A 19,293-nucleotide genomic window follows, 5' to 3' on the forward strand; every position below is an offset into this window, starting at 1 on the left:
AACGTTTCTTTATTTGAAGTCACTTCTTGAGTTTTTCCTGTTTAAATGGAAAACTGATATCATCCTTTATTATAATTATTAAACATCACTTCTATTGTTCAGCACCAGTCAAAAGGTTGGCCTCCTCTTTCAATGTTTATTCTTTATCATCATTTTTTATATTGTGAATTGAGTGAACAAGGCTAAATTTCATATTTTAGATTCTAAGTTCAAAATTAGCTTGATGACAGCTTTGGACACTGTTGGCATTAGGCAAAGAACTATATTTGGTAACTTCAGGTAATATTTCGAGAAAAAAGTTGCAAATTTACTAGAAAAAAAGTTGCAGATTTAAGAGATTTAAAGTGGCAAATCTGCGCGAAAAAAGTCGCAGATTTCCGAGAAAAAAGTGGGAAAAAAGCTTTTTTCTCCCAGATTCACCACTTTAACCCTTAATAGGACACTAATTGAAATACTTGCAAATTCCAAATTTCAACCCTAGAGAATATTGGAGGATATTACATAATGTGTAAAAAAAAAACATACGAAAGTAACATTTTGAGAAAAAAGTTTACGAGATTTAAGCGGCAAATCTACAAGAAAAAAATTCGCAGATTTATGAGATTTAAAGTGGTGAATCTGGGAGAAAAAAGTTGTTTTTTTTCCCACTTTAAATCTCTTAAATCTGCAACTTTTTTTCTTGTAGATTTGCCACTTTAATCTAGTAAATTTGCACCTTTTTTCTCGAAATATTACCTGAAGTTACCAAATATAGTTCTTCGCCTGATAAAGGGTTAAAAGTAAATGAACTCCTGGCGGTGTGTGTTCGGGCGCTGTTCTGTTAAAAAACAAACGATGGTCCCAGGAAGCACAATCCAGATGGGATTGCATGACGCTGCAGAATGCAGTGGCAGACGTGCTGGTTGGGTGTGAATTTTGATTAAATCGCCAACAACAACTAGTGTCACCACACACACACACACACACACACACACACACACACACACACACACACCATGACACCTCCTCCTCCAGGCTTCATGGTGGGAAACACACATTCCAGAATCAATCCGTTCACAGCAGTAGGAAACCAAAAATCTTAAATTTTGACTGAAAGCACAGATCTTTACTGGTCTAACATCCATTCCTTGAGGGGTTTTTGGCCCAATCATGTCTTATTTTTCTTGTTAGTTTTTTTTTTTTTTTTGCAGCAGCAGCAGCAGCAGTTCATTCATGCTTCACACGTTTTCAATACAGTCCTATTCTTCATATATTATTGTATACTGTTTTGCTTTTGTTTATTTGCTATAACTCATTGTCTAAATTTATATTTGAGCATACAGTCATGGCCAAAAACACTGGCACCCCTGCACTTCTGAATGATCAGATTTGGCTTTTTTTTCTCTGCTTTTTTTTGTGTTGTGCCAATGCAAAAAAAATAAATAAACATGTGAATACCAAAGCATTTGCAATTGCAACAATTTTCTGGGAGAAGTGGTGCATTATCTGACAGAAGTCTGCCTTGCCTTGCCTATTATACCTGGGCAAATATCCGGACAATATCGTGGCCCAAGATACGTAGGTAACTATACACAGTCCTTTTGGCTGCAAGTAAGAAATCCATTACACTGAAGTGGCTGCAGGTTAACTTGCATCAAAAAATGATTGGATTGCAATAGCTTGTAAATTCACTGTATGGAGACATTGACTTTCTCATTAAGGCTGCAATCTGACCAATATATAAAAGTCTGGAGGAAATGGACTGTACAAAGTATGTAATGTAACCTGCAGGAATTGGAAATCACTCATGTGCTATTTGTTGCTTTTTCTCTGGGTGTTTTGTTTAGTATTTTACTTTCTACACCAGGGATTCCCAAAGTGTGGTGCATGGACCCCTGGGGGTGCGCGGGCTGAAAAATGTAATGGCGGTCTGATAATTACACAATTACAATTTTTCCCCCACACAATAAAGAAGTGTAAATAAACATTTCCTTTGTAAAATGTAAAATCAAAAACTGTAATATTAATTAATAAATAAATGCAGGCTATCCAAAATGCACTTCATCTTAAAATGAAGCGTAGAAGAAGTTATCTTCTTCCATTTTTCCAACCTGTGTTATGATGACGGGTTGTTTAGCTCCACGCTCATTTAAACTTGCTGCAATTTTTGTTCAACGCGGCTCAAAATATTATAACATTTTCCCAACTTATGTGCTTTCTGCCTCTGATCCTGAGCCTGTCATCATCCTCTTTGCTCTTAAAAGTGAAAGCTTGCGCATAACTTTGTTGCATTATATTGAAACTGTGTTCAGGTTAATTCAAATGCGAGACCGCATTGTTGTGATGGTGATTATTTAATTATATGTGTGTTCTCATTTGAGCATGATTCAACATGCCGCCTTTAATATGGCTATAAAAAAGCTTATTGCATTTTGTTTTTTGAAGGTGTGGGGGGTTGGGGGTGCGTCAACACGGTTGGGACATAGAAGGGGGTGCACGGCTAAAAAAGTTTGGGAACTGCTGTTCTACACTATTACATGGCCTATGTTACCAACATCTTTGTACAATCCTCCTTCTGTTTTGTTTTAACCAGAAATTCATGAACAAAAAGAGTTTTCTTTTCAAAAAAGGTAAGAAATTCCACAAATTAATCTTGAATAGGCACACTGGTTCATTGCAAACTATTCCAGTTGCCTCATGAAGCTGATTAAGATAATGCCAAAGTGTGCAAAGCTGTCATCAATGCAAACAGTGGATACTTTAAAGAATGAAAAATATCGAACATATTTCGGTTTGTTCATCACTTTTTTTGTTTACAACTTAATTCCACATTATTTCTTAGTTTTGATGTCTTCAATATTTATCTATGACATTAAAAATGATAATAAAAAAGATAGAAAAAACATTGAATGAGACATGTCCAAACTTTTGACTGGAACTGTATATGTATTATTGTCATAAAAGCAAATTGCCATTACATTCAATATTTTAAGCAACAAATGTATTACATGTCATAAGCGTGCAGTTCAAGCTGAAACATCACCTTCTTCCTGCTACGTTCTGAAAATGGCACACAAACTTAAAAATGGAAAAAAATCCACAATGGAAGAGAATTTAGATTTGTAATGGAGCCTCTGCAAATATAACACAAAAAGTTTGAATTCACTAACACATCAATTAAGGCTTATTCATAAATCATATTGCTGAAATTTAATGATGGCATTTCTACCTACAATATGTACATTATTTCTTACGTTTCATGAAGGTTTGTGATAAAGGTTTTATATTTACACTCTCAGCCAACATGACCCTGTTTCATTATACAAACATCCCCCAAGGTCTGATAAACAAACAAACAAAAACATTATCAAGTTTGTCAGCTAGTACAACAGGAAAAGGAGAGTGAGCTAAAAAGGAGTATATACTGTACAGAATGGCACAAATTAAATCCAAATGGCAGGACGTCTCTGAGAAATCCTCTAGTCACAATTTGCCAGTGATTGTTTAAAATACTTTTCCTGGAATATATGGAAATATTCTGCAAATACTATGGACATATAGAATGCACTAAAAGGCATACTGCCTTGACAAATCAATTTCTATGTTTCGGAAATGTTTCACAAAACCATCCCATTTTACAGTAAGTGACCAAAGAACAGCATTTTTGCAAAATCTAAAACATGATTCAATATCGATAGGGGCTGGTTTTGATGCTAAATTAAGTCTAAGGTCACTCTCACAGCCATTAGAAAGAAATGACTAGAAATTAAAAGAGATTATCAAGAGGAAGGAGGAAAAGATTTAAGATTCTTTCCAGGAAACCAGCCCCCAGAATCAGCACACAGTCTTTACAAAGATTGGGGGATATGCCGTTTTTTTACAATATTTTCTTTATATAGTGAGCACATGCTTTAGCCTTTACTGTGAGACACGGGATTATAAATCAGTCCACTCTAGGCTACATTAAAGTGTAAACTAAAATCCATCAAAAGTCTGCAAAGAACATGCTGATCACTCTGTTACAAAACATGAAAAAAACTTTTTTTTTTTTGCTTTTAAGAGTTGTGTAGGTCACATGTACACAAAAGTTACCCAAGAGAGACCACATCCCGCTGAAATCTCCTTTAAAGCCACAGTTGTTTATACAAATAGTTTCTTCACATATACTGGAAAGGTAAACTACCGTTCCAGGGCCTCTATTCACAAAGCATTTTTTCTTACTATATCAAAACAGGACTGAATTTCTAGCTATGAGCCGAAGCGAAGCCCAGACCAACATGTAGTAGTTTGGTTCATTCTTGTGGCTCAGTGCAGTTTGTAGCACAAATTCATGGTGACCAATCATCCTGGCTTGATCTGTACAATAACGTATGCCTTTTTACAAACTGACCTCTATCACAAAAATGAACTTAATCAATGTATGAGGACTCGAGTTGGAGTTTTTGTATTCTGTTGTATAAAATGACAGAAAAATGCCCCAGAGATAAGTAAATAAACATCTTGACAAGTATGTAACAAACACCAAAAATATTAAAAAGCATATTGGCAAACTGAGAGCAGATATTGCTATAGTTTGATAATTCAATATTAATGTTATTAGGTTTTTTAGGATCTCAATCCTTGTCGTGTTCCAGTGAGCTCCTGGAGAAATACGATGGCTTGAAGTAAATGTGCTTTTAACCCCAATAAAATAACACGTCAGTTATGTTATTCTATGTACATTTTTATGTTTTTCAGACACATTTTTGTCCAAATTTTGAGAATGTGAGGGTCACAATTAGTTTTGAAGGACTACACTGACCAGGGCTCTAACTTTGTTCACCACCATCCCAAACTGTTCCCAAATACAATTCAAACTGCCCCGAAGAAAATACTTTACCCGTCCCAACTAAAAAAATGTGTTTTTCCACAATAAAATTGTTTCTAACATTAAAATTGAGGCATAAATGAAACGCCAGTGAAATAATTAATTATCATAAATTTCCTCACATTTTATAAAAGCATGTATATACGCATATATATGCATATACATATTCACTGATATATTTATATCACATGCATTAAAATGATAAATTAACACATTTTTATTGTCATATCTGTAAACTCTGTTACCATTTGTTTTTTTACATTTGTAAACATTGTGGGTGTGCACGCACATAATAAGGCCACCTATCTGGCATCTGTGTGCTCCAATGAGAAAGAGATAGAGATAACTTCTCTGATTTAGGCAATAATAATAGTAATAATAATTTTTTGTGTCCCCAGGATGGTGAGCCGGCCTTAAGTTAGAGCCCTGACCAACTTTTTGATGGTTTGTCCCATTTTCCAATTTATTCAGTGTGTGTCTGTCCCATTTATCACATACTGGATTAAGTTCTCATCCGACTAAACATTCAAAAAAGTTGGTGTGTCCTTTAACATCTACTTAGACAAAGACAGTTGGTTTGGCTTTACTTCAGAAGCCCAAGCACACTTTTCCATAACACAACTATGAATTATCATCAAATAAACTTTTTTTTAGAAAAGTTCTTAGTTTCAATTGACACTGTAGATTTAAAACAGAATTGTTAAACTGGCTGTTAAGGAGCAACTAGAAGCTACAAAGGCTTTGTGAATATGGCCCCTGCCCTTCTAAAACCACAGCAGCTGTCCAGATGAAAGAGTGCCGTGTTGTCTAAAAGGGTTAACAAAATCCTCTCGGTACTACGCTTAGGTTAGGGCCGGCTCACTGCGTTTGGTAGCCGGCCATGCTGAAGTTGGCCAGGTTGGACATGACTTGGCCAGCTGGAGCTGCAGCCTGAGCTGACTGAGATCCGAAGCCTTCCACCCAGGCTGGGGACTGGGACTGCCTGTGAGAAACAAAACCCAACAACAACCAGTTAGATTAGTTCAGATAGACTTGTTTTTTTTGTTTGTTATTAAACTTTTTATTTGAAGAAAAACAAAACAGCACATACATGTTGCTCTACATCTTGTCAAGTCTTTTCATCAAAACATAAAAAGAAAGAAATGGTTTAAAAAAAAATAATAATAATAATAATAATAATATAAATAAAATCAAAATCACATCCTTGCAAAAGCATTTAAACTCAGCTAGACTTTTTTAAGACTATATATTTTTTGGGGGCCTGTATATTTTGTGTTTTTTCTACGAATACATAAGATAAGTTAAGATATTCCTTTATTGATCCCCCATGGGATAAAATTCAGGTGTTGCAGCAGCAAGAGTACATAGTAAAAACAGATTAAGGTAATAAAAATAGAATAATAAAAATGAAATGGACTAAAGATTTTAAAAAATTGTATAAAAAATAAAAATACAAACAAACAAACAAACAAACAAACAACCAAGACCAAACTAAAAACCAAACTAAAAACCAGACTAAAAACTAGTAGTGCAAAATATATATATATATATATATATATATATATATATATATATATATATGTATATATTTTAAGAGTACATAGTAAAAACAGATTAAGGTAATAAAAATAGAATAATAAAAATGAAATAGACTAAAGATTAAAAAAAAAATAGTATAAAAAATAAAAATACAAACTAAACCAAACTAAAAACCAAACTAAAAAACTAGTAGTGCAAAATATTTCTTTGCTTTTTTTTTCTTCTATTATTGTTGGAGAACCTGGATTGGAACCAAATTTCCCTCCAGGGATAAAACAATTATTTCTGATTCTGATTAGTAGAACTGTGGTCATTACATTTAAAAATCAACTGTGTTGAATGAATGATTAAATAAATGCATGCTCTCCAGGCTGTGCATATTCTAAGTTTAGAGAAAATGTAGAGAAAATGTTTAAAATTAGATCATGGTCCAGGCAACATTTATCACCATATATTGACAGAGGCAAGTCTTCTGGCCTTTGACAATATAGTCAAACAGAAAGTTTACTCTTAAAGCACTTTGAGTTGCATTTATATGTATGAAAAGCGCTATATAAATAAAGTTAGATTGATTGATTGATTGACTCACTCGACTCCGAATCCTTGCTGGTTCCACGTCTGGCCGTACATGCTGTAGGAGGGAACTTGCCATCCATTGGTCACATACTGCCCATACTGCTGCTGTTGCTGTTGTTGTTGCTGCTGCTGTTGTTGTTGTTGTTGTTGTTGCTGCTGCTGCTGCTGCGGATTCCCATAGACTTGGTTCCACTGTCCCCACTGACTGTATTCAACCTGAGTGATGCCAACGGACAGGAAACAGTGAATATAGGACTTAATTATTTACATAATTACATATTACAGCATCCATGCTCAATGATGAGCAAATACCATCCACAAATACTGTGAGAAGAGGACAGATTAAAAAAGAAATGCAATTCAACTTTCTAAAAAAAAAAAAGTTAATTTGTAATTAGACCCAAAACTCAGCTGTTCCAATTAGCTTACTCTGTATAATTGACACTTTTTTCTCTCTTATTTCTCACTGTTATATTTTTTGTAACCGCACTCTGTTTTGTTTTATTTCTTGTGTCTTGTTTTCATTCCCTGTTTTGTCTTGTTCACATTATTGTACAGTGTCCTTGAGTCTTAGAAAGGCACTTATAAATTAAATGTATTATTATTATTATTATTATAGATAATTAATAATAATAATTCATTTTATTTAATAGGGCGCCTTTCAAGGCACTCAAGGTCGCCTTACAACACGGAAAAAAACAACAACAAAAAAAACAAAAAACAAAAAAACAATGCAGAACATCATAAACATCATACAACAAATCAGAAAATTTACAAATACATTACAATAAAGGAGGGGAGTTTGTGCGGAGGATCAGAAATGTCATCTAATGAAGTTAAAATTGTGCTAATAAATGTAAATATTTTTTACATTTAATGTTTTATAATCAGTTATGGTTTTTTTTTATACCTGCTGTGGATTTTTTGCCATGTCAGGAGATTCTTTGCCCCAGTAGCACTTCACTATGTGTCCTTCGATGGCTGTACCATTCACTGAAACGATGGCGTGGGCAGCACTGTCATGGGAGGAAAACCTGAGAAGGAAAACAGCAGCTTAGCATTCAAATATACCAAACAGAATTTATATTAGGCAATTCAGGAAATTGAGCTAACTGACATACATAACAGGCCAGGCCACTGACACGGAGTCAGGCACAGACTGGCCTGCCACTGAGTCATGCTGTGTGCTTGTGTTGACACCTAGAGGTCAAATGATGCAATAGACTGAAGCATTACCTGATGAAAGAGTAGCCTTTCTCTGGGAAAACTCTGACTTCCATTATCTGACCGAACGGTGTGAAGGTCTGTCGCATGAGGTGTTCTGAAAGAATCAAACAGAAAAAAAGTTGATGTGGTTAGTTCTTTGGTCTATTTGAGGAAAGTGATGAGACTACTACCACAGAGTGACTAAGGGTTTCTGTAAAGGACATGACACTTGCCTGATAATCCTGACTGGATGCCTCCACAGTACACGGTACAGTTCTGTGGACTGGACTGAGTCACTACGTCATCAAACCTCAGCTGCTTTGAGCCATCTGAAATAAAAACAAACAACATTTAGCCACAATGTTTCTACCTTTATACACAAAGTTGACGCTTAACCCTTTATCAGGCAAAGAACTATATTTGGTAACTTCAGGTAATATTTCGCGAAAAAAGTTGTGGATTTACGAGAAAAAAGTGGGAAAAAGCAGCTTTTTTCCCCCCAGATTCAACACTTTAAATCTCATAAATATGCAATTTTTTTCTTGTAGATTTGCCACTTTAATCTCATAAACTTTTTTCTCAAAATATTATTATTTTTGTATGTTTTTAACACATTCTAGCAGTATGTAATATCCTCCAATATTCTCTAGGGTTGAAATTTGGAATTTTCAAGTATTTCAATGAGTGTCCTATTAAGGGTTAAACACTAAACCAAGTCAAAGCTGTGACATATTTCTTAAATTACCTACACTGCAGTTATGTTGCCTATAATCAAATGGGATATGTTAGAGCTAAAAAATTAAGTCTGGTACAGTAAGGTATGATACTTACAGGTGCATCTCAATAAATTAGAATATCATAGAAAAGTTTATTAATGTCAGTAATTCAATTCAAAAAGTGGAAATAACACATTATATAGATCCATGACACACAGAATGAAACATTCCATGTCTTAATTTATTTAATTTCTTCTAATTATAATGATTGTGGCTTACATTTAATGAAGACATGAAATTCAGTGTCTCAAAAAATTGGAATATTGCAAAAGACCAATTTTAAAAAGTATGTTTAATATGGAAATGTTGGCCTCTGAAAAGTATGTCCATCTATATGCACTCAATACTTGTTTGGGGCTATTTGACTTGAACTGAAATTGACTTTTCCATCATATTCTAATGTATTGAGATGCACCTGTACATGGCTGCCTCCCAATTCAGAATGTGTGAAGGAAATAACACAATCTATTACTTTCTTCATTTGAAAAGACTTGAGGTCATACAACGTTGTGGAAAACGAAGGTTTTAGCTACATGCTAATCTATATGCACTCAGTACTTGGTTGGAGCTATTTGACTTGAACTACTGGAAATGGATTTGAACTACTGGAAATGGATTTGAATTACTGGAAATGGCCTCCGCTCTGGGCAGAACTATGCTGCATGTTGCACAACACTCAGATGTGCCAATGAGAATGATAAAGGTGTAATTTGTCCCACCCTGGCTGGTTCAACAAAGCTAACAGAGCGAGGAGGAAGTCAGTTCAATACCGTCTGCACACTCCTACACATTCCTGATGGTGCAGTCAGACTGAAATCTTCCAGCGAAATTTACTCACATGAGAAGTGAAATCCCTGTGTGGGTGTACAGTCAGTGGGTGTGCAGGGACTTAAAAGGGAACTTATTATGCCCATTTTAAGGTTCATACTTTTTGGTTTCTACTAGGATACGTTTACATGATTTAGGTCTGTATTCCTCCCTATACCTTGCCTGGCTAACACCAGACTAATCTCAAATGAGGTCTAGTCTGGAAACCAGCCATTCATTTCTCCGTAGAGGAGGTGTGGTTTACGATCCTCCAGAGCCGTTTATTGGGCGCTTAGAATGTCTATCAAAGCGTCTGTAGGTAGCTCTTAGCCAATCAGATCAGTTATACCAGATGACGTAGTAGAGCAACAGAAATGGATGTTTGTTGTGTGTGTGTCTGTGAGAGAGTGTTGCTGCTGCTTTGCTTCTCCAGTTCTCGCTTTCTGCAAGATTATTTATTTTCACGCTTTATTCCCCCTCATGTCATTCAGCCACACACATCCACTGATTTTATGGGCAATAAACAAGCTGCTGCGGGTCTCTGGGGGCTCCGCTGTCCCCCGGCTCGTAGCGACATCACCGGCGTTACGGTATCGCCGGTGATTAGCCCCGCTAGCGGCTAATAGCCCTGCTAATAGCCCCTCTACCGTGACGCCGGTGATCTCGCTCCAAGCCGGGGGACAGCGGAGCCGCTGAGAGACCTTTCGCCTTTCAACTTTCGCTCTAAACTATTTAAAACACCATCTACAGCTAAAGAGATTCGCGTCTGCAGCAGCCATGTTGGATCCGGAAAACTACAAGCTTCCGTCTGCCGAGTAGTACTTGTCATCGTCTTGCCGTCCCTCCCCGCTCTGTGATTGGATCCCTAAAACAGGGCTAAGAAACGGCCCTGGTTGCCAGACTGGATGGAGGTTCGAAATTAAATTTGAGCGCGCAAGGCAGTATGGGTATACCCAGGCTACCCTATACCTAGACTTTCCCCCCAAAGTCTTACTAATTTAATATGGAGCCTTTAAAACTTACTGTCCTGGGCACTCTTTGGAGCTGGTGGTTTACGTGTTGCCCAGTTGGTCCTGATTTGGCGTCCTCCAAGCCACTGTCCCCCCATGTTAATGATGGCATTCTCTGCATCCTATAAAAAACAAATCAAAGGCAGTTACCTCTCTGGATTTGACTAATCTGTAAAATTGACTGGTAGGATAATCAGTTCTAAAAATAAACATTACTGTTTTTTTCTCTCTGTAATATTGAAACTAGTGATGGTAACTAAGAAACTATGTAATGTTGGATGATTCAAGTTGTTGTTGACTATGGTTTCAACTATGATTAATTGTATTTAAATTACTGTAAATGCATTAAAGTAGGATAATAAACAGAAAATAGAAATAACCTTCAGTCTGTGTTCTTGCACTGGAGCCTTACCAGTTTGTTGTAGAAGGACACAAATCCATACCCCTTTGATTTGCCTGTCGTCATGTCCTTCACAACACGGGCATCCCTTGAGGGAAAAATGAAAATAACTTCAGTGCATCTCACAGTTTAAATTATTCAAACTAAAAGGAACCACGCAAAACACACTGAACTGTGAATCCTCTACTCTGTCCTACATTAATGTAAGTTAGCTATCATGACCTCGTGCTCAGCACTGACTCGTAATTTAACTTTTAAAGCAAAACTTGAAACGAAAATAAAAGAACAAGTACAAAAACATGCAGGCTGCATTATTGTCTTTAAATGATTTTAGATTCATTAATTGATCCTTGACACTAGAGCACCACTTGTTCAATTTTCTCAACAGTAGGCTACTAGTTTAAATTCACAAAGGAACAGATTATATTGGTTACCATGCATTCTTAAAATCTGCAGTTGGTGCTCTTCCTAAAAATAAGAAATGTATAGAAAATATCAAAAGAGAAAAAAGGAATTAAACGGCATACATGGCCTGATAACAGATTTCTTTATTTTTCCTGGTCAATTCTTTACCACCAATATGGAGTATGGAGTTTGGGAGCTGCAAATTTTGAGAAATTGACATTTTTTTAGAATTTTCGGAAGAGGATCATTGCACTACAAACAACACTAAGCAAATCAAAAATGAGACAATTTAAACAAAGATTTAGAGGAACACATTGAGTATTGGAATTTGTTAATCTAAGCTAGATCATGTTAATACAAAGCATCTACAAATAAAGACATATGGAAAGAATGGAATAAATAGAGAAAAAAAACTACATCTGAGTCTCCAGAGTGCACAGTTCCTTGCTGTTAGCCTTCAAGCTCCTGTCCAATCCTATGAGCATTTCTGTAAGATAACCAAAGTGCTATTACTTCACTGAGACCCACAACTAAAAGCCGTTCAGGTTCATACACACAGCTGACATACAGTTTACTTACCACACCCTAAATAAAAAAAGCAAGAGTAGGCTAAAAGCTGACATTTCAGTCATGAATCAGAAACACATTACACAAACTATGAGGAAGTAAATTAAATAAAGCTCTTAGCGACTTACAGGAATTGTGTTGGTAATCAACAACGTAAATGAAGCTGTTCCATCTGTTAGGGTGTATTTATAATTAAAGTATTACATGTGATGGTTAGAGGTTCAATCCACTATTTACTTTCATGTGATATTTCCATCATCAACTATGTTTATATGCCTGGATGTACACTACCGGTCAAAAGTTTTAGAACACCACAATTTTTTCCAGTTTTTTATTGAAATTCAAGCAGTTCAAGTCAAATGAACAGCTTGAAAGGGTACAAAGGTAAGTGGTGAACTGCCAGAGGTAAATAAAAAAAGGTAAGCTTAACCAAAACTGAAAAATAATGTACATTTCAGAATTATACAAGTAGGCCTTTTTCAGGGAACAAGAAATGGGTTAACAACTTAACTCTATGGAGTCTTGGGCTATTTTGTCCATTTTTTAATTCTTTTCATGTCTTTGTAAGTCATTTTGTGTCTTTTTTGGTCATTTTGTGTCTTTTTTAAGTCATTTTGTGTCTTTTTTTGGTCATTTTGTGTCTTTTTTTTAGTCCTTTAGTCCAACATAAAATGTGATTTTGAATCTTTTTTTTAGTCCTTTAGTCCAACATAAAATGTGATTTTGAATCTTTTTTTTACTTTCAAAACACTATCATGCTCAATAAAGAATTTTAAATGTTGCAAATGTACACTGAGACATTAAACTGCATCATTTTCAATTAAATTCTGGAAAAGTTGGTGTTTTCTAAAACTTTTGACCAGTAGTGTATATCTTTTACACAATGTACATTTTTAAAAGAATTCACTTGAAGATGAAACAATAAATAATTGATTCTCCTAAGCATAACCTATTCCTGTTGACTTCTAAATGAATGCATTGGATGTCACAAGGGTTAACTTCATTCTTTGTGGGGTTTTTTTAATCCAGTATACATAAAATTCCCAAAACCTGCTCTTCTATCCATCTATCATGTCTAACTGATTATTAGTTCTCTGTATCTCAAAAGAGTGGACATTCAGTGGTCATTTGCAGTTCTAGTCAATCAAAAATATTTATAATAGCTTCATCAGTCTGTAAAGATGCTTTATATATAGTCCAGGACCTGTAGTCTCATGCAAGCTTTTGTTTCCCCTTCACAGTTTTGAGTCTGTTTCTCAATAATCATTATGTTCTCTGGTAAAATCTTCATTTATTTTGAGTGGGGCAGTTTATGCCTTTATTCAATAGCGGAGAGAGGAGAGAGGGAGCTGGGTGGTGTGGGGGAGATGTCATTGAAGAAAGGGGGGACATTGCATGGTCTGCCGAACCTGGTCTCACAGGAATCCGTGAAATAGCCACGGATTCGCTTAACTCAAAATCCATGGAATAGACACGGAATCACTCAAATTTCCGTGAAACTGACACAAATTTCACTACAATGCAAGTTAAAGACAATCATATCCCGTGGCTATTGGTTTGTTCCAAGTCACGTGACTTTCAAGGTCCCGGCGGTCAGAACAAAAAACATGGCGGACAATTCTCTCATTTTTAGTGAAAAAAATCAATATTTTGACTTAGTTTCTGCATAAAAATGGATTTTGATCACATTTCCAGCGAGAAATATATGTTTTATTTTCTAAATATTCACTCAGTGAATGTACATAATCACTTTGTATGTTGGAATAGCCACAGGATATGACATGTCATTAACTTGCATTGTAGCGAAATCCGTGTTAGTTTCACGGAAATTTGAGTGATTCCGTGGCTATTCCACGGATTCTTGTGAGATCATGTTGGGTCTGCCCCTTAACCTCTTAAACACCAGGGTATCTACACCAGTTAACAGAAGATTACTATAAAATACCTTAGTATTGAGAAACCCATGAAAAATCAATATTCTTACACTGATTGTTGCATTCAAGTTATTGTACTGCACGTGAAAAAAAAAATCCTTTAAAGTGAAAACTTACGAGATTTTCCCAAAAGGTGCAAATGCAGCCTTGACATCCTCAGTGGTGATCTCAGGGCTCAGATCTCCCACAAACACATGAAAGTGATCTGGAACAAAACAATAGACAAAGGAGAGAAATATTTTACAATTCCCTGGTAAACTTTGATTTCAGCAGATTAGGAGAAGAATAGGTAAGCACTTACTGGACGTGTCTTTCTTCTGGCTACTTGGAGTGGTGGCCCAGTTTACTTTGACCTCCTGAAAGAGTAACAGAGAGCATATAAAACTATGACAGAGAACCTGAGAAACAGAAAAACATTTTATACACAAGGAACAAGGATCACAGGCAGATTGTCTTACCTTTCCCAATATCTTCCTCCCGTTCATGGCTGCAAGGGCTGCAGCAGCGTCTCTGTGTTCAAAGAACTCCACGAAGCAATAGGGGTCATTGCTTGTGTGCTGCAAGGGTCAAACAATAAAAGTTATGTTTAATTGATTTAACATTGGAGGCCTTGAGAGATGACAATTTAAATTGAAATAAAGACTTACAGGAAGATAAAACTACACAAACCTGGCTGCTCACCTCTGTGATCATTTTACAACTTTTGCAAGGCCCAATCTGGGTGAAGAGTTGCAGGATCAGAATTTCTGTCACATCTCTGGAAAGGTTTCCCACGTACCTGCAGGGGAAAGAGACGGTTCATTTAGTGAAAGCTGTGGGTGAGACGAAACGATGAGGTAGTGCAGATTGTGATAACTATTCTGAAAAGGTGAAGGACACGCAGTTTATGTTGGGTGCTAACGTTATCTTGTGGTTACACTGAAAACAATTGGAGTGGCATTTACTTTAAAAAAGCTAGGCAAGTTTTTCCACACAGAAAGTGTTTGTAATCTTTACTCAGGCTGTTTCTAAGTAATATTTATTTAATAGAACCACTTGTTTTTTTATTAAAATACACACGTAAATTGCAGATTCACTGATGTCCCTCAATTACATTTTACTTGGAAATATCAACTAATTAAGCCAATGAACTGGTTTAGTGAATATTACTTACAATTTACATACAAAACTGAGGACACAAAATAACAATCAATCACTAAGTAATGCACTACATGAAAAACTGCTATTTTAAAGTAAAAGCACTGAATTCGTATTTCTTTGTAGAATTTATATCGTCACACTATGTCATTTTTTGTCAAAATTGTTGTTGTTTTTTGCCTAAATCATTTCCTCATGACGCCGGCCACCTATGGTAAAATCACCAATCCTCAGTTGATCAGATCATGTGATTTTACCCCTTTAAGATAATGGCCTATGTCAAGTGTGTGACTTAAGCGGATTAATTATGCCTAAATCAAAATAAAATGTGACTTAGGCAATTTTTTGAGCATGCCTTTGTGACTTAAGCAAGATATGGTACCACTTTATTTTGAAGGTGTCTACATAAGAGTGACATGAGCGTGTCATAAACATGACATGGGATGTGTCATGAACATTAATGACACTTTGAAGTAACATTAATGCTCATGATACTTGTCATGTCATGTTTCTGACAGGCTTGTGTGACTTTTATGTAGACACCTTCAAAATAAAGTGTTACCATATCTTGCTTAAGTCACAAAGGCATGTTCAAAAAATTATCTAAGTGATTTATTTCTCTTAAATTACATAATTTACACACAGTGTTATTACTATGCCAATAGCCATCCTTTGTTCCTTTTTGAGTGAAATGATCAATAAATATCATATGTTACACTTTTGGTTAAGTTTTTTGTGTTTCCTGCAAAACTTGAAAAAATGAGTTAGGCAATTATTTGAACAGGGTAACGATATGAAGATTGGAATAATAATTACAGGGCCAAAAAACACGTTTTTTTCCAGTGTAATTGGCGTCTTACTAATGTGACGTTATTTTCATTAGCTTGACTGACAAGCTGGCCCAACGGTTTTAACGGCTAACGTCAGATAGCTGCAGCCGTTGACGCTTGCACACTGAACATACGTGTCAGTTAATGTTCAGCGCGTGCTATGTTTGTATTCAACCTTACGTTAACTAACCTGCCGTTAGTGAATCATTACATGTTGTCGAGGCTAGCGAGTAGCGTTAGCATTAGCTAAGTTAGCTACCGGTTCCCGACGTTAGCGAAGCTAGCGGGTTATAACGCTACCTAACGCCGCCGTTAGATGCCTAAAATTACTTACAGGGTTTTGGGGTGACTTTCGTCGTCCATGGCCAATGTCGACAGCGAACGTCAACCGACTCTGGAGAACACTGTCAACTAACTAGTTTCACCAACTAGCTAACTAGCTTAGAAGCTAGCTAACCGGACGCCAGGGTGTACGTCACGCTGGGAGTCCAGAGAGCAGGCGCGCGTGGGTGGTTGCGTGTGTTAGAGGAGAGAGGTCAGGGTGAGGTAATGAAAAGCCCCGATTATACAGTTCCAACAGTGGGAATTATGTATTTCTTAAATATAGCTGTTTACCTTGTTGGTAAATAGTTAAAATATATATATACAAAAGACAAAAACAGCGAACACATTCAGTACTTCATCACATTAGGCGACTGGAAGTAGGATGCTTTTATTTTGAAGTAGGATGCAAAGGGTGCGTATGATTTAGTCACCGGGGCTGACGGTTCGAGGTGGTTCTCGAACCACGGGGACATTTCTAGACATTTCTACACTATGTAAGTGTTTATTAAGCTAATTTGCTTAAATAGATAATTTCCATTCTGACTAACACATTCTGTCTCATAGCAGTGTCATTCTAACTTTATTAGTGGATTGAGTGCTGACTAATAAAGGACAACAAATCAAATTAAGGAAATAAATCAAACTACATTTGTTTAGTTTTTAGGGTTATTTTGCATTGCCAAACTAGTTTTCTATTGAAACATGAATAAACAATAACATAAAACATTTATGAATTAATAAATATATGTTTTTCTAAGGAGGTGAAAGATCATTGTTTTGTTTTAGGGACTGATGGGGTACCTCTGGAGTATGTAAAAACATTTTGTGTTTTGTTTTGGGTTTTTTTGTTTTTTAATACTTGCACTGGGGGGCGCCAAAGACAGAAACTTTAAGGAGTTTTTGGCAGGTGCTTTTATTTTGAAATATTTTTATAAATGGTCAAAAGGTAAGGTTTATCCTTTGTCAAAATTATCATATTTATATTTTTAAAAAATACAAATTTCTCTACAGTCTTCCCATAAAGGCTTAGTTGTTTGAATTTGTTTTGAGCAACACTGAGGTGACTTACTCCATTAGAAGCCACTTCTTAACCACCACCTAACCTTCAGACATGGCTCAGCTGGTGTTAGCAAATGCATATCCATTCAGTAGGCTGCTGGTTGAAAGGCTTGCAAAAGTTCACCCTGGTCTTAGCATGCAAATATTAGAAAGACATCAACATTATCACAGAATGAAGAATCTGATAATCATTTTGTCAATGTGATTTATCACTGTATTAATGAGTACACTGACTAAAGGCATCAATCATTGTGGCACATACAAATGAACAATGTAGACCTGATTTAAACTTTTTCACTATCAAAAACCAAACACAATAACTGTTTTGTCATTCACATCATGTCACTACAATATAATGGCCTGTAATATTCCTACTGAAAAATGTTTTTGGAGCTGACTTATCAACAAACTCCTGTATGTTGGCGTTTTAAAAGATAATGTACATGCTGTTAACACATACAACCACTCAGTTGCAGGAATTGGCTCCACATGCTATGTGATGCAGGTTTTGTTATTGCCAATCTGCTTACTATTTTTAAGGTGTCCAGAAATAAAGAAATCAATCATCTTCAACTGCAATCTCTGCATCTCTAAAAATCCATGCAATGATTCCAGACAGTCTCCAGCCAAGATGAGTTTTCTGACATTTACTAGTATTTCTTTCATAGCATGAGGCTGAATTGGAGTAGTCCTGTGATTAAGGCAGATCTGTCATTGGAGGTGTCACTGTGCCCACACTGTATCACACCACCACTGTTATGTAATTGTGTACCAAATTCTAGCGAACCCAGACTGACTTCCCTTGGACAAGACTTATTATGTGGGAGTCTGAGTGCATCTATTTGGGAAACCTTTTGTTATGAAAAAGCTTGGGATTCCCTCGTCTGATAGGAAGTTGTTCAGGGGTCACTGAGGGGCCACAGGATGTCCCAGGAATATTAGGGTTGAGATACTATCGTCAGCACGAGACAATAAGACATTATGTTTATTGCAGTCACTTTCTCCACAGCTGCAGTGAAAACAATCAGACCTGCTATCTAACATAGACGCTGTTTGCTCTTGTTTGCTTGGCTTTTTGTGTGTTTGTCAGCTTGCCTTTATTCCGGTTTTACCTGTCTTTTGTAATGTAATGTGACTTTATTTAGTCATATTTCAATTCCTTGGGCTGATTGCATACATAACATTGTCTTGTATGAATTGCCTGCATTTTACAATACTTTACATGATGCTGTCTGTCTCTTCTAATCCTGTACAGCTGTTCATGTTTAGCTTTCCCCTGGTTCTATTTTTAAAGGCTATGTTGTGGGTTTTATTTACATCTTGTTTATATCTGCCCACATCACGTATATTGTTCTATACTTTTATATCGCCCCTTGTTTATTTTATATTTATTTTTTTATTTATGCTATTTTTTTAACACTACCCTTGTTTATACTGATCCTTCTTTCTGCTATCCACTTGCTGTTTGAGCAGTGCAGTTTCCCCATTGTGGGACTTATAAAGGTTTATTTTATCTTATGTTATCTTATGTTATCTTATCTTATCATACCTTGTTGTTATAATGGCCAATTTAACATCAGCCTGAGGTACAATAAAAGAAAAATAGGCTAACACTTGCACATTTGCAGTTATGTCGATCAATGTACATTGTCCCCCAAAAATGAATGAAAATAAAAATAAATCCTTGCCTATAATGATTTAATGACTACTTTGATTCATGTCAATCTCCTATATCGCTTCAATATAATAAATTATCAAAAATTCTATTAAAGGCACAAAATAACTGCAAAGACGCACAAAATTACCAAAAAACAAAAGACAGGATGACTACAAGAGACTCAAAATTACCACAAAGAGACACAATGGATCATACACAA

General features: G+C 36.0%; 1 protein-coding gene across 5 annotated transcripts; it reads right to left on the reverse strand.

The window, feature by feature from the left end:
- Nucleotides 1-1,189: 1,189 nt before the first annotated feature.
- tial1 (TIA1 cytotoxic granule-associated RNA binding protein-like 1) lies at nucleotides 1,190-16,696 on the reverse strand. 5 transcript variants are annotated; one of them, XM_059358949.1, is made up of 12 exons: nucleotides 16,368-16,696; nucleotides 14,736-14,844; nucleotides 14,525-14,623; nucleotides 14,368-14,422; nucleotides 14,184-14,271; nucleotides 11,173-11,248; nucleotides 10,774-10,882; nucleotides 8,401-8,496; nucleotides 8,198-8,282; nucleotides 7,872-7,995; nucleotides 6,975-7,177; nucleotides 1,190-5,828 (listed from the first exon to the last, which is right to left on the reverse strand). In XM_059358949.1, the coding sequence occupies exons 1-12, from the start codon at nucleotides 16,394-16,396 to the stop codon at nucleotides 5,705-5,707; spliced, it is 1,197 nt and encodes a 398-aa protein (XP_059214932.1). In that variant the 5' UTR covers nucleotides 16,397-16,696; the 3' UTR covers nucleotides 1,190-5,704. The 5 variants fall into 5 exon arrangements, with proteins under 5 accessions (XP_059214932.1, XP_059214933.1, XP_059214935.1 ...); XM_059358950.1 differs by having other exon boundaries at nucleotides 14,748-14,844; nucleotides 16,368-16,688; XM_059358952.1 differs by lacking the exons at nucleotides 14,184-14,271; nucleotides 14,368-14,422; nucleotides 14,525-14,623; nucleotides 14,736-14,844; nucleotides 16,368-16,696 and adding exons at nucleotides 11,688-11,761; nucleotides 11,983-12,761.
- Between the last annotated feature and the right edge of the window lie 2,597 nt (nucleotides 16,697-19,293).

The sequence above is a fragment of the Centropristis striata genome, chromosome 20 (assembly GCF_030273125.1).
Source record: "Centropristis striata isolate RG_2023a ecotype Rhode Island chromosome 20, C.striata_1.0, whole genome shotgun sequence".
In the NCBI taxonomy this organism is placed as follows: Eukaryota; Metazoa; Chordata; class Actinopteri; order Perciformes; family Serranidae; genus Centropristis; species Centropristis striata.

Excerpts from the sequence above, each read along its gene's own strand:
- tial1 (XM_059358949.1), bottom strand. The coding sequence starts at position 16,396 with ATGGACGACGAAAGTCACCCCAAAACCCT. Across the intron at positions 14,845-16,367 it reads GAAAGTCACCCCAAAACCCT|GTACGTGGGAAACCTTTCCA; the intron begins GTAAGTAATTTT and ends TTTCCCCTGCAG. Across the intron at positions 14,423-14,524 it reads GGAGGAAGATATTGGGAAAG|GAGGTCAAAGTAAACTGGGC; the intron begins GTAAGACAATCT and ends TTACTCTTTCAG.